The 21,817-nt window shown below is 47.6% G+C and overlaps 1 protein-coding gene across 7 annotated transcripts in view; it reads left to right on the top strand.

Moving 5' to 3' along the window:
- Nucleotides 1-21,817, top strand: part of TRAF3 (TNF receptor associated factor 3) — a 120,502-nt gene that overhangs the window by 87,074 nt on the left and 11,611 nt on the right. For 6 of the 7 annotated variants that reach the window (XM_086708758.1, XM_086708753.1, XM_086708755.1 and 3 more), the window contains 7 exons: nucleotides 404-455; nucleotides 3,551-3,655; nucleotides 4,520-4,687; nucleotides 11,451-11,531; nucleotides 14,244-14,318; nucleotides 15,892-15,984; nucleotides 20,945-21,085. In XM_086708758.1, coding sequence (XP_086564884.1) covers nucleotides 404-455; nucleotides 3,551-3,655; nucleotides 4,520-4,687; nucleotides 11,451-11,531; nucleotides 14,244-14,318; nucleotides 15,892-15,984; nucleotides 20,945-21,085 — 715 coding nt within the window. The remainder of the gene's footprint in view (nucleotides 1-403; nucleotides 456-3,550; nucleotides 3,656-4,519; nucleotides 4,688-11,450; nucleotides 11,532-14,243; nucleotides 14,319-15,891; nucleotides 15,985-20,944; nucleotides 21,086-21,817) is intronic. The other variant, XM_086708759.1, reaches the window with a different exon arrangement.

Raw genomic sequence — 21,817 nt, 5'->3', positions numbered from 1 at the left:
GTGTATCGTGAAGGAAAATAACATATGGAGAAAGTACTGGCCGTTTTCGTAAAGCAAGACCGTTTGTAGGCCTCCCAGTAAGCTGTGGGTGCTCACACGGAAGAGCTCCTCCACGGAGAGCTAGTTTTGGTTTCTGAAATAAAATTTCACTTTTAATTGAAAGGGGCTTTCCAAGTGGGACTGATCTAAGCTGCTCTGCTTAAAAACTTCCTTATGAAAAATCACCGTCAAAAAAAATTGAGCCCTTTTCTTCTGTGGCTTGATACTTGAAGCCAGTAGAGCATGGCATCCCGGAGCTCTGGCTGCCGGTCTGAACTCCGCACAGCATGCTTGGCCGTAATGCTGCACATGAGAACAGGACTCACGCTCTGTCTAATGTCTTTGCTGTGTGTTCTCCCCTCAGCTCCTCCAGCCCAAAATGTACCGCGTGTCAAGAAGGCATCATCAAAGATAAGGTATCCTTGGGGGCTTAAGAAATTCTCGTGTCAACTGCTCCCGTAGTACTGTGCGTATAGTTTGCATCCAGGGCTCCGGGCACGCTGACCGTATCTCGGGGTGTCAGGGCGGTGCTGCAGGAGCCAGGCAGGAACTGTGTCGCGTGGGCACTGGACACACACAGCGGCTGCTCAGCCGGGTGACCTCGGCCAGGTGCTTCACCCTCTGAACCTGTCTCCTCACCTGTGACGGTAGTGGCACCACCTCCTGAGACTCCGGGAGGTATAAGTGAAACACAGAGATGCACCTCTCGGGCCTTTGCCCCAGACAGCTGGGGTTCGGCTCCTAGAGCGCAGGTCTCGGGGCTCCGCGGGACTTGCTGTCTGCCTGCCCCCTGCGCGTTATCTCCAAGTCCTTAGACGGATGCAGGATTTCAGCCCTGCCCTCCCCATGTGATTAGGTGTGCCAGCGAAAGCTCTCGACCTCAGTGCACGCTCTCAGAGGACTGAGCGGGGGCCTCCCAGCAGCTTCCCTCCTGGGGCTCGGATCCCCACCACAGCGCCTCTGGTCATCTACGCATTGTCAGACCCTGCTAGGCACACTTTTGGTTTGAAACGACTCATTCTTAAAGTACTTAAAATATCAGTAAAAATGTGTGGTACTGATATTTTGATTGATGAACCTACCAATTTTTTAAATGTCAGTCATTAAATTGCACAGTAAAATTCTTGCTCTGGGGTTTTCCTGCCCAGAGCACTTTACATATTGGGTTTGTCGTCAGGGCGGCCCAGGTGAGTGCAGTGACGTGGGGATCCAGAGCTAGGGCCCTCAGCATAAGTCCCTGGACAGTTGAGAGACAGAACGGGCAAAATGTGCACGTACCTTGTGTTCCTCAGCGATTACTAGCTGCTCCAGATTGCAGTCAGCAAAAGGGAGGGGGCTGTTAGGAAAACACGTCCCTCAACTCTACCCCTTATCCTTGCAGGGTCACTAACTTGTGAACATGGATTGGACCTGGGTGATTGAGAGAAGAGGTTCAAACAGCAGACTTGTCTGTTTCATTGTTCAGAGTTACTAGCCCTAGTTTTCAGTGGCATTGATCTGGTTTTGTTGGAGCATCTTAAATGATGCCGACTGATGCCTTGGGTCCTCATGGGAGTGTGGGGTCCGGAGCCCGGGATCGGCCTCTGCGGTCACGGTGCGGCCTCAGGCTCCACATTCGTACCCTGGGACAGTGACAGTAAATAAGCTCAGCCCTAAGATTCTGTCCTTTCACTGTTTTGATGTTTCCAACCTATGTTTTTTATCTGTAATGTTGAACTCAAATGACTTAGGGAACTTAATGCCACAAAAAAGAAACTTACTTCTTACTGGCTAAAAATACCTGTTTGGTGACTTTAGTGTGTTTTTTAAAAAGTCATGTTTAGGGGCGCCTGGGTGGCGCAGTCGGTTAAGCGTCCGACTTCAGCCAGGTCACGATCTCGCGGTCCGGGAGTTCGAGCCCCGCGTCAGGCTCTGGGCTGATGGCTCGGAGCCTGGAGCCTGTGTCCAATTCTGTGTCTCCCTCTCTCTCTGCGCCTCCCCCGTTCATGCTCTGTCTCTCTCTGTCCCAAAAATAAAAATAAACGTTGAAAGAAAAAAAAAAATTTTTTTAAAAATTAAAAAAAAAAAAAAAAAAGTCATGTTTATAAAGGATTAGATTTGACTCCAAATTACTTTATTTTTAACTCATAGCAGCTGTTGATTCTATTTCTTTGCCTGTGGAGTTGAGAAAGGCATGTTAAGATCCTTGTTTTGTTTACTGTTCTAGAACAGTAACATATAGAGGAGTTTCTTAGAAATGCCTGAAGACTAAGATGGTATAGACTCTGTTACTAGAAGGAGGGAGGATGCTTATTCTCTAAAGGAAAAGTAAAATTGAAGGAAGGTTTCATTTTCAAAGGGAAACATTTTCGGGGCACCTGGGTGGCTCAGTCAGTTAAGCACCCAACTTCAGCTCAGGTCATGATCTCATGGTTCGTGAGTTCAGGCCCCACTTGGGGCTCTGTGCTGACAGCTCAGAACCTGGAGCCTCTTTGGATTCTGTGTCTCCCTGTGCCTGTGCTCCTCCCCTGCTCATGCTATGGTTGTCTCTCTCTCCCTCCCTCCCTCCCTCCCTCCCTCCCTCCCTCTCTCTCTCTCTCAAAAATAAATAAATATTAAAAAATTTTTAAAAGGGGGAAACATTTTCATTACTGAATTAACTTCCATCTTTGCAGTATTTATTTAAAAGAGTTTGTTTCAGTGGCTGGCTAATGCTGCCCCCTTTTTGGTGAAAAATGAGTTATGAACGACATAGCCTTAGGAGAAAGAACCAAAACAAATGTTTTCTAAACCATCTGCAGAGTGTGATCTTTTACAGTAGTTTTGCTGTTTCTTTTTTTTTTTTTTTTTAAATGTTTTGTTTATTTTTGAGACAGAGAGAGACAGAGCATGAACGGGGGAGGGTCAGAGAGAGAGGGAGACACAGAATCTGAAGCAGGCTCCAGGCTCCGAGCTGTGTCAGCACAGAGCCCGACGCGGGGCTTGAACTCATGAACCGTGAGATCATGACCTGACCCGAAGTCAGACACTTAACCGACTGAGCCACCCAGGCGCCCCAATTTTGGTGTTTCTTTAGCAAGCGATCTGAAAAGGCTTGAGTCGTAGTGGGTCCTGCCACCCACACCCGTAGCTGTCCCCCACAGAGTTGACTCCTGGAAGTCTCCAGAGTCAAATATGAACCCAGTCCTGGTGTGCCCCCAGGGCAGTTGAAGTTGAAGTTACATCAGAGTCCATTCAAAATGTTTGGATGCTCCAAAGTGATCTTTAATTATTCAGTGGAACTTGTTTTCTTTTGGCTTATCTAATAAAAGAAGGTAGTTGAGGTTGTATTATTTAAATTGTGTCTCTTAGTGGGGACAGCTCCTTCATTCTACTTTAGAAATTAGAAATTAAGATAGTCCTTAATGCTTCCTGAGGTCCACTTAAGAGATGCTCTGGTGGTTTTTTTAAAGTGGCCTTGCCTTGTCTGAAGTGGCAGCGTGTGGAGATGAAGAAACATTAATCCTCTAAGACAACCGTCATTCCATTTCAGGTGTTTAAGGATAATTGCTGCAAGAGAGAGATTCTGGCTCTTCAGATCTACTGCAGGAACGAGGGCGGGGGCTGCACAGAGCAGTTGACCCTGGGACACCTGCTGGTAAGTCCCGGGGCGGTGGGGGTCAGGGTCGGGCCTACTGTGAGGAAGGCGCTTCCCAAGCGTGCAGGCTGGTGTGCACCGGAAAGACCACGTTTACGTTGATGTCCAAAACACAACCAGACATGAAGGCGGCCCAAGCCGCTTGGGTACCGAGTGTTATTTTTATGATGTTGGCAGAACTGCCAACTGGTTTTTAAACACCCCCAGCCTATTTAGAATGGAAAGAAATCTGAACTGATTTTTAATTTTGGAAGGCTCATTAAAACTTTCTCTCTCTCTCTTTTTTTTTTTTTAAATCATGAAACTCAACATCTTACGTCTTTTGATTAGCATCATATTTTATCCTGGAAGATATTTGAATTGGACTTTTTTAAAAAATGTTTATTTATATTTGAGAGAGAGACAGCGTGTGCACACGCACAAGTGTGGGGGAGAGGCAGAGAATGAGGGGGACAGAGGATGTGAAGCAGGTCCCATGCTGACAGCACAGAGCCTGACGTGGGGCTCGAACTCACAAACCGTGAGATCATGCCCTGAACCAGAGTGAGACACTTAACTGACTGAGCCACCCAGGCGCCCCAGGATATTTGAATTGGAATAAAACAAAGTCCTTAGCAGATAACCATTCATTTGCCCAGGGAGGAGAGTCGGCTTGCTCCTTTGAAAAGCAGTATAGTTTGAGTAATCGCTAAATAGAATATGAAATTCATCGTCTCCCAGTATGTTTGCCACCCTTCTCTGTGAAACCTAGTCTGGTGGCGGATGGAAACATTTCTGGAGGAGTTAGCTGCGTAGAGGCTGGAATCTGGTATTTCCGATCGAATTTCTATGCCAATTAAGAATTTTGAAGCGTTTGTTTTACAGGTGCATTTAAAGAATGATTGCCAGTTTGAAGAGCTGTCGTGTGTCCGCGCTGACTGCAAAGAGAAAGTGTTGAGAAGAGACCTGCGTGACCACGTGGAAAAGGCCTGCAAGTACCGGGAGGCCACGTGCAGCCACTGCAAAAGTCAGGTCCCGATGATCACGCTGCAGGTGCCCGGCCCTCCTGTCTCCCCTGCCTGCTGCTCAGTCCAGGTGTAATTTGTCACAGAATAGCGTTCGAAACGACTATTCTAAGAGGAACAAAGAGAGAAGACAGGAGTAAATAGCAGTTCTCATCTGACTTTAAGTCACAGTCCAGCTTTATTTGTTTTTGCCCATTTTGATTTGTGTGATTAACATTTCCCCATTGCTTTGATTGACTATCCCTTGGGATGCCAAAAAAATGAGGACTGATTATCAAAAAAGGTAGAAATTTTCTTTTGTCCCAGGAAATGTCCTCAAAATCTTCTGGGATTGCCTCATCTTTTAAGCAGCTCTGGGACGTAGTCACCACTTCACTAGGGTAATTCATCCTGCGGTATTGAAGTGCAGCTGTCTGTCTTGGAGAGAGATGCAGATTTAACATTTTTCATACCTCGATTATTTTGGCACAGGTCTGTATTGTGCATGTGGCAGAAAGCAGATCCCTTATCTGTAAGTTAGAAAGAGATGTTGGGAGCAGAGGACAGACTTTGAAAACAGTCAGTGGTACAGTAACCCTCAAATGTTTGTCCATTTCTGGAACAAATATTCACTGCACGCCTGCTGCGTGCTGGGCACCGTTCTGGGAGCCGGGGGTTCAGTGGTAAGGTTCACCTTCCAGTGGGAAGAGGTGATTAACACGCAGACATACTGTGTGGTAGCAGCTTGTACTGTGAAGAACAACACACTAGCATCATGGGAAGAGGGCTGATGAGGGCTGGTGTCCCCGAGGCCGTCAGTGGCCGGTGCGGGGAGAGTGCCCTGGGCAGAGGGAACTGGCCTGGCAGGCGGGTTTCGGGAACCGCGAGAGGCCCGTATGGCTCCCAGGCCCGGGGCAGAGGCACAGTGCAGAGGAGAGGGTGGGGTCAGGCAGCGGGCAGCCGTGAGCAAGGGGGTGATGTCAGAGTTCCCCGTTACGGGCAGCGCTCTGGCAGGTGTCCCAGGTAGACGTAGGGTAAGAGGAAAACATGCAGGCAAGGCACGGTATTGGCCTGCGCAGGAGGAAGGAGGGAGGAGCCGGTGCACAGGGGCACGTCTGGAAGGTAGAGGCGGAGGGATTAGCTGGTGGCTTGACTGTGGAGAATGTGAAGGATGGCACCCAGCGTTTGTAACTAGAGCAGCTGGAGCAACTGAAGTGTCTACGGAGGGGGGCGCAGTAGAGCGAAACAGGCTCGGGAGGGGGGTCGGGGAGTTGGTCTGGGCTGCGGGTGCGGCTTGATGAGGTGGTCCTTGTAGCTTTGGCACTGGGGCCAGCGAGGAGGAGAGCCAGGGTCCGAGGACAGAGGCCTGGGGCACATGAACGCTTACAGGCTGCTGAGGGGGAGGCGTCTAGCAAAGGAGTGGCCGGTGTGGAAGGGTCGGGAGACTGGTGCTCCAGAGGCAGAGGGAGCCAGAGAGTGTGGGGGCGGCAGGAAGGGCAGACGTTACTGAGAGGCGGGGGAGGGGAGAGGTTGCTGGGAGCACCCTGACTGATGGGACCAGCAGGCAGGAGAGGACCAGAGGCGTGTGGCCGGGGTGTGGGGGCCACTGTTGGTTCCCGGTGGATATTGTGGAACATTTATTGACCAAAATTTAGGAAAAGTTTGTTTTTCTGTAGGAAATGAGATGTACCCTAAATTCATAATCTTTATAATTTACCTTACTTTGTACACCTTTCTGACACCTGCGACTTTCTTCTCTTGTGAAATCTTTTTCCTGTATGATTTCTGTAGACATTTCTAGTTATTAAGGACTTTTCAGAACTGTGGAAAATGGGAATAGTGTTCATTCTAATTGAATAATTCCTTCAGTAACTAGATTCAAGTGAACGAGACATATGCCTAATGAGCACTACTCCAGACTTACATGTGTTGCTAGGTTGCTACCAAAGTTATACTTTGCTTCTTGCAAAAATCAGTTATCTTTATTTGCAGAATAGAACCCAGGAATTAATTTTCATTTGAGAAAGAATTGTAGTGTCGGTTAAACACTATATAAGTAACTGACTCTGAATTACAGAGGAGGCTGTAAAGAGACTTTTTAAAAAATATATTTATTTTTTAATGTTTATTTCTGAGAGAGAGAGAGAGAGAGAGAGAGAGAGAGAGAGTGAGAGCAGCGGAGGGGCAGAGACAGAGGGAGACACAGAATCCCAGGCAGGCTCCAGGCTCCAAGCTGTCAGCACAGAGCCCGACGTGGGGCTCGAACCCACGAACCGTGAGATCATGACTTGAGCTGAAGTCGGACGCTTAACCGACAGAGCCACCCAGGCGCCCCATGAGAACAGTTTTTAAACAGACACGAGAGGGTGGCTTGAGGCACATGTCAGTTTCCGTCAAGACCTGTAATAGAGATGAGGGGCGTGCCTGCTTGAGATCACTTTGGTGAACCTCTCCCCTGACACCAGCAGGGCAGTTACATGCCCGGGAGGGGACTTGCCCTGGACCTGCCCTGGGCCTCCTGTCCTGTCAGTGCTGGGATTTGACTCCCGGGTCTCATTTTGCGGCTAGGAGCACACTTTGTTTGGTCCTCTCCTGCCGCAAGTTTATTTTCAGAAACAGCAGCCTTCTGACTTCGGCATGTCTGCAGCCCCAGGTCATCCTGACACTCCCACATTTCCTGTGTTTTATCAAGTACGTCACATACATCAAACGTTGATGAAATACACACTGACAGAACCAAAACCCTGGGCCACTGCAGTTCATAGAATTTCTTTCCTACGTGTAAACCATGGTATTGACATTATATCAGCTGTTTTCAAGTTTTTTTAATTTATTTTTTGTAATGTTTGTTTATTTTTGAGAGAGAGAGAGAGAGAGCACTAGCATGAGTGGGGGAGGGGCAGACAGAGAGGGAGACACAGAATCCGAAGCAGGCTCCAGGCTCTGAGCTGTCAGCACAGAGCCCCACGTGGGGCCTGAACTCAGGAACTGTGAGATCATGACCTGAGCTGAAGTTGGATGCTTAACTGACTGAGCCACCCAGGCGCCCCAAGTTTTTTGTTTGTTTGTTTTTTGTTTTAATCCATCGATCAGCACAAGTTAAAGTGCCAGGAGAGAATCCCTTCCACATTTTGTCTAGGAATTGTTAAATATGGTCTCTTTATTTTATTTACTTCTACTTGTTTTTTATTTTTTCATTTTATTTATTTATTTGAGAGAGCGCAAGTGGGGAAGGGCCAGAAAGAGAGGGGGACAGAGGATCTGAAGCAGGCTCTGGGCTGACAGTAGTGAGCCCGGTGCAGGGCTCGAATTCATGAACTGTGAGATCATGACCTGAGCTGAAGTCGGATGCGTAACTGACTGAGCCACCCAGGTGCCCCCGAATATGGTCTCTTGAAACAGTTTTGTTAATTTGTGGGAAGTCAGAATTCTAAAGATCTCATTTTGTGGGAAGGTTGTATGTATTGTAATGGGAATATGTCCAGGTACAGCCACTGTGGAAAACCACTTGGCAGTGTTTTATTAGGTGGACCGTGCATGTACTCAGCTAATTAGCAGTCCCTCCCCCAGCTGTGTGAGAGAAGCTGTCACACGTACACACCAGGAGATAGGGCCACACTAACCGAGCAGAGAAATCTGGAAACGGCCCCAGGCGTCCGTCAGCTGGAGAAGGGACGCATCAGTTGTGTGGAGCCGGCAGACTGGGACGGAGCAGGGAAATCGTAGGACGGCGTTACCAGACAACAGTGCAGGTGGGCCTGGCGCTCGTGTGACACGGGCATGAGCCTGAGAGGCAGAATGCTGTGCTGGCTCTCAGAGGACCCATAGGGTAGAGTTCTGTTTTAATAAAATTCAAAAGCAATCGAAGCAAAACCGTATTTTGTTTGGCCCACATATACGTGCAATGAAATTTTTTTTTAAGCAAAGGAAGCAGAAACACAAAATTCTGATTTGGGGTTCAGGCGTTCCTCCCTGGAGGAAAGTGGGGAGAGTTGGAGAAGGGCACACAGGTCAATGGGAAGTCATTGGTCCCCTGCTTGTCCTTGGTGGCATAACTACACAGTAGACACGCCTTATGCCTTGCACATGGGTTACGTGTAATTTCATAGACCAGACTAATTCATTAGTGTGGAGAGAATTCTTATGTGTCAGTAGGTTTTCAGGTTTTTTACTGGGTGTATTATTTTCCTGGGGCCGGCGTAAGAAAGTACCACAAAGTTGGTGGCTTGGAACAACAGAAGTTTATTCTCTCACAGTTCTGGACACCCGAAATCCAAAACCAGGCTGTTGTCAGGGCCCTGCTCCCTCCGAGAGCCCCAGGAGGGACCTTTTCCCTACTCAGATACCTTCTTCTGGGTGTGGCCCCTCCACTCATAAGGGCTCCCAGGGTTGCATTCAGAGGCCCCATCGTAACTGATTATAGCCACAAAGACCCTATTTCCAAATAAGGTCATATTCTGAGGTTCTGGAGAGACATGAATTGGGGGGCTCACTATTCAATCCACTACATTGGGCAAAAACTGTGAAAAGGCAATTCACAGGAAATAGAAATGATTAATAAATATGAAAAATACACTTAACCACACATTATTAAATAATTGCAGGGGCGCCTGGGGTGGCCCAGTCAGTTAAGCATCAGACTCGTGATTTCAGCTCAGGTCATGATCTCACGGTTGTGAGATCGAGCCCCGAGTCAGGCTCAGCACTGGGTGTGGCGCCCACTGGAGATTCTCTCTCTCCCTCCCTCCTTCTGTCCCCTCCCCGACTTGTGTGCACACACGCGCATGCACACACACTCTCAAAAAAAAATTTTTTTTTTAATGTAAAAAAATTGCAAATTACACTCCTGGCCTTTTCCACCTGTCAGGTGGTCAGAGATTGAAAAGTTTGCTAGAATTGACAAGGGTGTAGGAGTGTGTGTTCTATCGACAGGAGTGGGTTTGTGCAGGGTTATTGGAGGGTGGTTTGGCAATGTCTGTCAAGATTCATTTAAAATGCCTGTCTGTACCCTCTGATACCCAAGCCTACTTCTGGAAGTCTGTTGTTCAGATACCCTTCCATGGATCTGCAGAGACACACATTTGAGGATACAGACGGGTCTGGCCCCAGCCTCGCCTCCCACCCTTCCCTCCCCACCCCCTGCCCCGGCTCCCCACCCAGCCTCCCCTTGCCTCAGTGCTGATTACCTGTGTGCTGGCCTGGGGAATGGAGGGGGATTGAGGGGTAGTTCAGGAAGGAGGCATGGCACCTGTGCATCGTTTGCCCTGTGACCCCTCCAGGCTCCTGATTCAGGGCCGCTCCTCCCACTTATACATGAGGCAGGGGGTGGAGCCATTTGTCCAGGGTTTCCCATTGAAAGACAAAGTCTAGGGGATTCCACGCACAGCCGGGAAATGGAAAGCCAGTGTCCCCCGTGTGGTACCTCTTATGGGAGGCCTGCTGGTCAGGCTCAGCCCAGCCAAGCGCTTTCTGTTGAGCTCTGAGCAGGTGTGGCTGCGCCCTCTGGGAGCTCTCCCAAGCCCAGGAGCAGAGCAGCCTCGAATCGTGGGTGCCTTCTCTGCACTGCAGACCGTCGCACAGTGCGCTCACAGACCCCGGACTTAAAAACACTCTGAAGCAAGCTGAGTGCGGTGCCCAGCTCCACACTGTGCCTGCCTAGTCAGATTGAGGCTCTCGGCTAGTGCCCCCTGCCACCCTCCCCGTCATTCAGCTTCGCAGCAGCACAACTGTCGAGCCCTAATCTGGAAAACCGGATTAGGAGAATCAGAAGTGTCCCAGGGTCACAGAGGAAAACAGCAAGCACCCGGGCTCCCTTCTTGCTCAGTGATGCTGCCCCCAGGAGCCTGTCCCACATGTTGTGTCATGTGGCCTGCGGTCACGTGTGTTTTCTGCCTACATCGGTCTCTCTCTGGTGGCCTCTCGTCACATGTCTGGTGGTGCTCTCCAGGGTCTTGGGTTCCATGCCCTAACTTTGCTATTGATCAGATGCCCAGCAGGTGCTTCGGGCCTGGGTTCAGCAGTTGCCATCATCCAGGCTCTCCAAAGTTGAAATTTGTACCATCCAAAGAAGGGCTAAAGTGGGGCACCTGAGTGGTTCGTTCAGTAGGTTAAGTGTTCGACTCTTGGTTTCCTCTCAGGTCATGATCTCACAGTTCACCCCACATCGGGCTCTGTACTGACAGTGCAGAGCCTGCTTGGGATTCGCTCTCTCCCTCTCTTCTGCCCCTCTCCCACTCGTGCTCTCTCTCGTTCTCTGTCTCAAAATAAATAAACTTTAGGGGGGGAAAAAGGACTAAACCAAAATTTGTCCATATTTTCCATGCATTAAAGATAATCTAGGTAAGGTTTCAGGGCAGTAATTTAAAGACCCAGTGGCTCACACTGTTGGAAGTATTGGACAAGCATCATTTCCAGATCCCAAACTGAGAGGCCAAAGGAAAACCATCCTGATCTGTGAGCAGAGGCTGGACACTGGGCTGCAGCGTGAGCAACGGCGAGGGCTGAGCCTGTCTGTGCTCTCGTGTCAGGGCTGTGTGGGCACAGAGAGGTGCTGCCCCGTGGAGGCAGCTTTGTGACTGTGCTCCCAAGATTGTCCTCACCTGTCAGAGTGGAGCAGATCTCCTGAGACACCTTACCTTTGGGCTCTTAAACTTTGAACGTGAGGACTCCTCCAAATGTGTTAGAATGACACCAAACAGGGACAGTGAGTGGAGGGTTCTCTGGGTCTTTGTGGTGACAGAGGTGGAGGTAGGATCCGAAGGGAGATGGGCTGTATGTCTCAAAGCTGATGACACCTTTTTTTTTCCCTCCAGAAACACGAAGACACTGAGTGTCCCTGTGTGGTGGTGTCCTGCCCCCATAAGTGCAGTGTCCAGACCCTTCTGAGGAGTGAGGTAAGCGGCACGGAGAGGACGTGTTCAGCGGCTGGTGAAGTCTTTGGGACTAGTGTGCCGTAGGGTCCGTTCTTCCCAGTAGCTGAAGCCAAAGTTTTTACAGATCACGATACTGATACGTGTAGTAGAAAAATGATAACCCGTTTGTTGGGGCGTAAGAAATTTCAGAAGCAAGCAAATAAAAGCTGCAAGTGGTTAAATTCAGAGCCAGATGTTAAGAATTGAGAGGCCGGAATTACTTTATAGTGCAAGCAAAGGTAATAACTTTTTAGGTTCCCAAAGAAGAAGCTATTTTTTAATCTGTAAAATAGGAATTACTGTAAGATTATCTCAAACTAAATGACTTTACAGACACTCCAGAACCATTTGGCCACATATACTGCATGGGGTTGGTGCTAAGGAGCAAGGGGGCCCACATTTCAGGGGCCGGTGAGAAGGTACCTGCACAGCCTCTCCCGGTGCCCTCGGTACGCTTTCTTGAGGGTGGGTAGATTTTACATCTTACGTTATGTTAACGTAATTTGATCGGGATATATCCAGATGGAAAAATTTCAGGGATTCGCAAATGTTTTTGCATCCAGTACTGACCTGGAGCCCCTCTGGTTGCTGTTTTGGAAGCATCTGGGGCTCCCGTGGCTCAGTGTGCACCTGTGCCCCCTGGCCCCCACCCCCTTAGGCCCCTTAGGCCTAGGTGCTCCGATCAAAGGAGGCTGCTCACCTCAGCCTTTTTCAACAGCCTGGAATTTTACCACTGGGTATTGGGGAGGTGAGGGTCAGTGTCTCATGTCCCCACTGAGCAAGAGGACCTGTGTGGCCTGGAGGAGCCCCAGAACCAATCTCACCCACAGTGCATCCTCCCAAAAGGTGACTGTCCTAGGGAAGGGCAGGGCCTTGCCTGGTGACAGGGGTCCCTAGGCCTGGATGTGCCTCCAGGAGTAGCGCGGAAGTGCATACAGATTTCTAAAACTATGACGTCCCTCTGCTAAAGTGAATGGATGAAGAGTCTGAACTATTGAAGTGGTGACCCGGGTTTTTACTCCTTCTGGAGTTTTTACTCAGGGCTATGTCTAGGGACAGAAGCTAACTCCATTTGCCTCTAAGTTATTTTTATTTTAAAAATCTTTCAACCTGCATTTATCTCAGGTTTCTGGTGAACAATGCTCTTGGTCTGTAGATTATTCTTATCTCTATCCGACGCTCCCGTAAAGAATGATGGCGAAGGCTCTGGGAGCAATGGTAGCCAATTCAGGGAAAAGCACAGCCTTGGATTTATGGCAGTGCCCTGAAATCAACATCAGACACACGCATCCCTGCTTTACCACTAGGAGCGGTAGCTGGATGGGTTCATGATCGTACTGGGGCACTGAAGGAGCATATTTTAAAAAAATTTTAAGCTGGCATTACCGTGCACAGTCTCATGCTCCATTTCTGTGCCAGTCTCCTGTCATCTGCCTCTTGGGTGCTTCCCTCCAGGCACAGGCCAGAGCTTCCTGCCTGCGCTCAGAGGAACATCACGCATGCTAGGCTGCAGGCCTGTAACCGCCACGACTCTGCCCAGGCTCAGAGACCTTTGGCAGACGTTGGCCCGTAGGCTCCCCACTTGCCCTTCTCTGCAGCTGTCGCAACAGGGCAAAAGAGCACTTTCCTCTCTGTCCTAAATACTGACCTGAAGGAAAAGGATTCAAGGACTCTTCATCCTGCTGCACAGAGGAGAGCCCTAGAAGGGCATGGCCATGCGCCTCTGGGAGCACGTGTGTGTGTGTGCCTGCACGTGGGGAGACACATTCCCCGGGGCCGGCTCTGCGGTGCACTTAGACACCGCCTTCCCTAACTCAGGGTCTAATTGTTTTCCATAAAGAAGATCTACCCCTAGAGTTTTCCTGATGAGAATTTCTTCAATAAAAGAAGTTGTCCTTAAATCGTATTAGCTTAATGAATAGTGCCATGTCTTTAAAATGTAGACATTTCAATTCCCTTTTCTCTTGAGGGGGCATCATAAGTGGTTTTTATTTGACGATTTGCCAACAGTTAAGCTGAACAAAGGGGTTTTTCTTACCCCGATGAGTTATCCTCTCCCAATCTCTCCTAATTTTCTTCTACCAATTAGACGTGACAATATTAAGATTCATGTTGTTAGAATGACCCTAGCGATCTGTGAGAAGCTACATGAATTTATGGCCACTCAGAGGGAAAAAAAGTCTTTTCAGAAGAAGAAAAACTCATCTCGTTATTTTGAGTATTGAGAGTAATGGTACATCGTGTAAGCTTGCTCTGAAAATACAGTTCTCTCTGTGTACCGTATATTAGGTGTGTGACCCAGTTACATCCTGAATGCTTTCTCTTTTTTTGTGTTTCATGCGATTTTTGTTTATAGTCTTTAAATGTTCATTTCAGTTCACGTTTTTTCCCTTTTTTAAATTCTGGCGCTACAGACGGCATGTCACATTTGGAACGATTTGTTCTAGAGAAACTGCAAGTTTGAGAAATGTTACAGTAACTGTATTTCTGTATTCTGGCGTATGTATGTGTATGCACGTGGCAGCAGTGTGCACTTACTGCGGGTGAGTCTAGGAGGCAGAGGACGTATGCTCGCCCGTGGCGGACGACCCCCCTTGGTGACAGTGCAGACCAGATGCTCTCTGTGCCCTTACTGTGTTTGAACGTTTTCGTACGAGCGCCTGTGCCACAACTCACGCCTCTTTCCCGTTGCAGTTGAGTGCGCACTTGTCAGAGTGCGTCAATGCCCCCAGCACCTGTAGTTTTAAGCGCTATGGCTGCGTGTTTCAGGTCAGTATCCAACATCTATCCTTCCCCGTCACTGACGTTCTGCCCTGGGAGAAAGTTACTATGTTAGCGTCTTCTCGTGCAGGTTCTGCACTTGCAGTGTTTGCAGGGGCGGGGTCGCCCTGCTGCGTGGGTGACAGAGGCCGCACGCAGCAGCCGCGGGTGCTCGCTCCCCATGCCGGTGGCGTTCTGAGATTTCAGGGGGACGCCTGTGCTGAGAAGGAGGTCAGGACGTGAGGAGAACAGCCACCTCTAAAACCAGCTGGGAAGCGGGACACGTAGAACTGACCGTTGGGGCGGGGGTGGTTCTAGAGAGAGTGTCACAGAACCTGGTATAGGTGGATACAGCCCAGACACGGTTTGAGCAGTGTGCGCATCAGCACACAGTGGCGAGGACCGCTCTCGTGTGTCCGTAGACGCGTGTCATATTATCTATGCCACACCTCCCAGCACAGCCGCGTGGAGAGGGCGTCTCCGTCACTGCCACGCTGTGCTGCGAGAAACCTGTTTCTGGGGTTTTTGTTTTTGTCGTGTTTTGTTTTTAACACGTCTGAGATGGCTAGTGAATTTGAACTGAGTTTCATTTAAACGTATATCTTAATCTTAAAACTATCAGAGGGCAGTATATATTACAATTAAAGTATTTCATATTTAATTTTGTATGTTAGCAATAACAGTTATTACGAACTCAGTACAGAGATATTGGCGTCTCAGTATTTTCTTAGAAGATAAGAGTAAGAGTGACCGTAGCTTCCCCTTTGTCTCAGTCTCTTAACGAGACAGGGCCCTCACCACTGTTATGTCGTATGTAGTACCATTCATTCTGTGTATGTATATATATATGTTTATATATAGCGATACTTATATCAACATATATATATGAATATTCTATGTACAGAGTATATGTTTTGGAGATCATTAAAATGCTTTCTGTGGCTTCTTAATTTTCCAGTATCAAAACAAATTCTATTTTCATACCAATTATTTCCTTAAATATATGAAGTACTATTTCACGTGCTTACTATTACTGCTCTGAAATGGTCTCCATCTTATGTACTCTGTAGATTGTTTATGTTTTGTATGTAACTTTCCAAATATACTTAGAATAGCAAGGAACAGTACATTTCTAATACGGTGTATTTCACTACTAAGTTAATATTTTAGTAAATTATTTAGAATCCCACTTTGGTTGCGTGCCCACTAGATTGCTGTAGCGGTAGCTAGCTGTAACCACAGGTGTGTAAGCATTTTCAGTGTGCATTTTTAATGAAGAAACTTAAAAAAACGAAAATGATAGGTCTAAGATTTAATTTCTTGATATTACAAGTATGACACACAGGTGAGCAGGTGCTTGGTAAGAAGCTTGGGGAGCAAAGGTCATGAACTTGAGGTTGTTGTAGAATTAATTGCAGGGCACCTGCTCTTCCTCCCACCCCGAGCATGGCCCTTGGAAAGCTTTCTGTGGAGAAGGCTCCCTTTTTCCTGTTTAGAGCTGGTTTTAGGTCGTGTGTTAGTCTTGCTGCACTCTGTGAGGGGGGGAACATCGGCTTGATGCGCTGCATCTTTGTTCTCGCAGGGGACAAACCAGCAGATTAAGGCCCATGAGGCCAGCTCCGCGGTGCAGCACGTCAACTTACTGAAAGAGTGGAGTAATTCTCTGGAGAAAAAGGTACGCCACACTGTTTCTAGCTTTTGCTGGCTGTTAATAATCTCTTCAAGGGGCGCCTGGGTGGCACAGTCGGTTAAGCGTCCGACTTCAGCCAGGTCACGATCTCGCGGTCTGTGAGTTCGAGCCCCGTGTCGGGCTCTGGGCTGATGGCTCGGAGCCTGGAGCCTGTTTCCGATTCTGTGTCTCCCTCTCTCTCTGCCCCTCCCCCGTTCATGCTCTGTCTCTCTCTGTCCCAAAAATAAATAAAAACGTTGAAAAAAAAAATTAAAAAAAATAATCTCTTCAAATCATTTAAAGAAGAAAATATTTTTTATAGTTGCTAATGGTTTTGGATAAAAGAAACAGTATCAGGAGAATGTAAAAAAAAAAAAAAAAAAGTACATTTCACCTGACCCGGAGCTTACAAATGATGAAGGCGTTTGGGTTGGTTTGTTCTTTGTTAATTGCCGAGCAAGCGTGCGGTGCCTTTTTGTTTGTGTTTAATCACATTGTGGTTACCTTAGCATTGACCTAGAACGGGGATTATCAAACTTCCAAACCTTCCTTTCTCTCGCCATCAACCTCATCTTTTTATAAATAAAGTTTGATTGGAACACAGCTATGCTCATTCATTTGCCTGTGGTCCGTGCTGCGTACCCACTGTAATGGCAGAGTTTAGCGTCTGAGACAGAAACTGTACAGACCTCACAGCCCGAAATATTTACCCTCTGTTTTTTTTAGTGGAAAAGTTTGTCGACCCCCAATCTGGAAGGTGACCAGCGCTAAGTGCTTCAGCTTTCTCTGTCTTTGCTAGGAAAGACAGCTAGGAAAGGCCATTTTTCTAATCCTGGCGTAGGGGCTATCACTTTATGGAAGTTTGGAGCACGGAGCCCTTGTCCAGCGGGGTGTCTTTTCCAGAGGCCTCAGTTGCGGGGCCGGGAACTCCTCACACCTGCCCCTTGTGATACGTCTCCCCAGGGGAGCTTACTCCGTGGCATTCAGCTGGGCCAGGCCCTCTTCTCATGAGGAAAAGGTGAAAACTTCCAAGAATCAGTAGAGAAGAAGTGGTTATAGGAGCTCTCATTGTGGCTTCTCTACAACAATAAAAACTTATGTCAGTATTCCAGAAGCATTGACTGAGAATTTGTAGTAGGAGGACACTAAGGTGAATTAGAGCAGCCTGTTTATTTTCTGAAGATCTGTAGAGATTTGAATACCTTGCTTCCTGTGTTAAATTTAACCAATTTTTTTAAGTTTATTGATTTTGAGAGAGACAGAGACAGCGTGAGTCGGGGAGGGGCAGAGAGAGAGGGAGAGAGAGAATCCCAAGCAGGCTCCGCACTGTCAGCATGGAGCCCGACACTGGGCTCGAACTCACAGAATCGTGAGACTGTGTGACCCGAACCAAAACCAAGAGTCAGACGCTTAACCGACTGAGCCACCCAGGTGCCCCTAAATTCAACCAACTTAAAATATAAATGTATTTGATAGAGTCTAATATTTTAAATCAAAACATTTTTATTAACTCTGACATAAAGTATTTTTTTGCTGTAAATGCTGATGCTGAGGATGAGAAGCGTTAGAAGGGTGGGCATGTCACATGTACACACGCACACGTGTGGCGGGAAGAAGGGTCTCATTTAACGGTGAAATGAAAGTTGTGTTAGAGGAGTTGTTGATGGCTTCCTCGTGAACATATAGCAGTTGCTCTGAGTGAGTGATGGTTTATTGGTAAGTCTTTTTTTCCCCTTCTGTTTAAAAAAGGTGCTCTGTTTCTGCCTTTTAAAAATCACAGGCATAGATGTCAGGACTCTGTGTCTCATTGATACTCTGTTTCTCATTTTTTAAAAAATGTTTATTTTTGAGAGACAGAGAGCATGTGAGCACAAGAAAGAGAGCGGGGGAGGGGCAGAGAGAGGAAGACAGAGGATGTGAAGCTGGCTCTGAGCTGACAGCAGAGAGCCCAGCTTGGGGCTCGAACTCACCAACTGTGAGATCGTGACCAGAGCCGAAATCAAGAGTCGGGACGCTTAACCGATTCAGCCACTCAGGCGAAAAACACCCATCTTCTATATGACAGAAGCTTAAGTCTAAAGGAAATGTGGAGTACTCCAGCAAAATAGGCGGGGATAGATGTTGCTCTCGGTGAAGGGGTTCTCGGGGAAGGTCACAGGACTCGTTTTCATCTGCCGCGTGGATGGTATGCTCTGCTTCTTGGAAATGCACCTGCCAGGTAGATTTTCCTGTGAGAGCAGGGATCCGCAGGTGCCTAGGAATTGGATTCTTTGAGTAAAACAAAGAAACAAAGAAAATTTAAATTAGAAAGCTCCCTAAATCAAGAAATTAAGAGTTTAATGTGGCATGATGTATGTTCATTAATGTGAGATGTTTCTGTTCATCCTCTGGTAGCTTGATTTGCTGCAGAAAAGAAAATTGCCATTGATTTTGGAGATATTACCGAGATTTAAAAAAAATTTTTTTTGATGTTTATTTTTCAGAGAGAGAGAGAGAGAGAGACACAGCATGAGTGGGGGAGGGGCAGGAAGAGGGAGACACAGAATCCGAAGCAGGCTCCAGGCTCTGAGCTGTCAGCACAGAGCCCAACACAAGGCTTGAAGTCATGAACCGCGAGATCATGACCTGAGCCGAAGTCGGATGCTTAACCGACTGAGCCACCCAGGCCCCTCCTGAGATTTTTGATCAAAAATGTTGACATGTGGGTGCCTGGGTGGCTCCGTCAGTTAAGCATCCGACCCTTGATTTCAGCTCAGATCATGATCTCACAGTTTGTGAGATTGAGCCCTTGAGTCAGGCTTTGAACTAGGTGGAACCTGCTTAAGATTCTCACTCTCCTCTCTCTGCCCCTCCCCACCCCCCCCCCCCCCCGTGCATGCGTGCGTGTCTGCATGTGTGTGCACGCATACTCTCTCTTCCAAAAAAAAAAGTTAGCTTGCATGCACGGTATTTCTTTTTTGGTTGTGAGAATAGAGTCTGGGAATTGTGTCTACCTTGAGAGATGGGAGTGAGTGAATCGTAACTTTGGAAAAGGCAAGACCTGCCTGTGGGATGTTGCACATGGCCAGTCTGCATCACTTACAGGGGCCCAAGGGCATGAGACACCGTGGTTGAGAGAGGAAAGTCTGTTTGTGCTAACATCCTAGGGAAGTGAAGTGTTCTTTTTTCCCATGAGACATTGCAAGTTTTGAACAAGTAAATACACATTGTTCTAAAACAAAACAGACTAAGGGGCGCCCGGGTGTGGCTCAGTCAGTTAAGCATCCGACTTTGGCTCAGGTCATGATTTCGCAGTCTGTGAGTTCGAGCCCCATGTCGGGCTCTGTGCTGACAGCTCAGAGCCTGGAGCCTGCTTCGGATTCTGTGTCTCCCTCTCCCTCTGTCCCTCCCCTCCTCATGCTCTGACTCTCTGTCTTTCAATAATAAATAAACATTAAAAACATTTTTTTTAAATAAATAAAATAAAACAGACTGGGGTGCATGGGTGGTTCCGTTGGTTAAGGGTCTGACTTCGGCTCAGGTCACTGTCTTGCAGTCCGTGGGTTCGAGCCCCGTGTTGGGCTCTGAGCTGACAGCTCAGAGCCTTGAGCCTGCTTCACGTTCTGTGTCTCCCTCTCTCTCTGTCCCTCCCCCACTCACGCTCTGTCGCAAAAATAAACATTAAAAAATTAATAAAATGTGTAGATAGCTTTGGCTAGTATTAAAAAAAAATAAAAAATAAAATAATAAAAAATTAATAAAATAAAACAAAACAGACTGATTATGCCCAGAGGTGCTGCTTGCCTGAGCAGATTGCATATAGAAAGGTGCCTGCTTTCACAGGGACACCAGGAATCTGTGCTTTATCACACCCGGGTTTGTCCTGACATGCCCTTGGGCCGTCACCTCAGGTGTTGTCCGTATTGGGAGCACAATGAATGGAGCTGTCCCAGTGCCCACCATGGGGCCCTCTGTCTTCGGGGGCAGCAGCTGTGCCCAGACACAGCTGTCGGTAGAGGGGCCTTTCCGAAGGCCAGAGTGCCTCAGGGAGCAGTCTTGTGAGAAGGCAGCCCTATGGGAGTTGGCCTCGGAGTCCTCACCTGGGGGTTTTTAAGACCAGTGTAAATTGGTTCTTGGGAGCTAATTAGTTTCCAGAAAGATTTTGAAAAGATCAAGGTGGGCTTGGAACTGCTCCCCGCCCCCCCCCCTCCCGCCCCCAGCAGGCCCTTCCTTGGGCTGACGTGGCCTTGCAGGTGAATACATTGAGCTTTGTGGAAGGTCATCTTGGGTGACAGGCCGGGCACCTGTCCCCTGAAGCCTCATGTCTCTGTTGGAGGGCTAGGAGTTGGCCCTAAGGGTTAACTGAAGCATGCATATAGCTTTTTATTCCCACTGTGCTTTCCCATTATGCTGGGAGAGCTTTTCAGAGTGTGGGTATGGCCCGTGGGTGGAAGTGAGACAATTTAGTGGATGGCAACTGGCACTTTTTAAAGTAAAATAGAATAAAAGAGAAAGTATCAGGGAACATGGGAATGGTTAGGGCAAGTATGGTTTTGTAATACCTGTTTCTTAGGGACACACACACACACACACACACACGAACGTTTGTACAAGTGGGGCGAGATGTAAGGATATGTTTCCTACTGTGTTTCCTGGTCAAAGTTTGAAAGCCTGTCTGGTGAAAGATTTATTCGTTTTCAGTAAAAACTTTAGAGTGTCCCATTCATTCTGAAATTCAGTCAGCTGCTGGACCTCGCCTTATTTAATTACCGGGAGTGAGTCTGAGAAACACCCTGTGTAGGATTTCCTATTAAGTTACCAGGACCTCCATTTCCGTATGAAGGGATTTTTTTTTTTTTTTTCTGGAACTCCTTACATTGGGCTGGTAGAAGGCCTATATTGCAAAAATGTGAGCAACTATTATCACAATTGTTATAAATTTATAAAACCATGTTTTGTTTGCTTAATTGACGAATTTCTTCTTCAGGTTTCCTTGCTACAGAATGAAAGTGTAGAAAAAAACAAGAGCATACAAAGTCTGCACAATCAAATATGTAGCTTTGAAATTGAAATTGAGAGACAAAAGGAAATGCTTCGAAATAATGAATCCAAAATACTTCATTTACAGGTAAGAAGCTTATATCTGTGGCTGGATCCACAGGGTAGAGGAGCGTGTCTGTTCTTCAGGACTTTGTCAGTGAGACGTTTGAGCAAAGGCCCTGACTTTTGTCAGATAGACCACCTGATTCTCTTGCTTAAGCCTCGAGAAAGGCACAGGCCACTCTTTCTCCCCCCCCTGCCGGCCTTTTCCCTGGACAACAAGCCGCAGGCCTCTCTTCTTTGCCTTTGAGTCCCTGCTGGTGAAGTAAGACTTCAAGCCCGTGTTTTAAAAAATTATCTTATTTAAGATTTCATATTGTTCCTGAGCAGTTTTGCGTGAAGTTTCACTTCCTAAGGCGAAGCAAAGCCAATCTGTTTTGTTACGAATCTTCTAGAGGCACACACACTCTCCCCACACTGTTTGACGATAGCGATCCGTGCGTACCTCAGAACAGACATGTCAGCCTTCGCCAGAAACGGGTGATCGTGTAAAGAGGCCTGATTAGAATGTTGCTCCTCCCTTGTGTTCTCAACACGGGCCCCGGTTAGCATATCATTTTGTAGATCTTCTCTGTACGTCAGCTTACTCGCAGTGTACATTTGTTAGACTAATCCCCACGCGCATCACACGCACACACACCCTTACGTTTCCAAAATGGCTTTTCAGTGTTTTAGGTGTGTTTCCCTCTTAACTGGAAGGTGAAATATTTCTAGTAGCTCAGGGTCACAGCATCTTTGAGGATGGCTTTCCTCCCACTTT

Source organism: Puma concolor, chromosome B3 (assembly GCF_028749965.1).
Source record: "Puma concolor isolate L17-30 chromosome B3, mPumCon1.1.hap2, whole genome shotgun sequence".
Taxonomy (NCBI): Eukaryota; Metazoa; Chordata; class Mammalia; order Carnivora; family Felidae; genus Puma; species Puma concolor.
The sequence above is the reverse complement of the archived record's forward strand: the minus strand, read 5'-3'. Positions and strand labels throughout refer to the sequence as shown.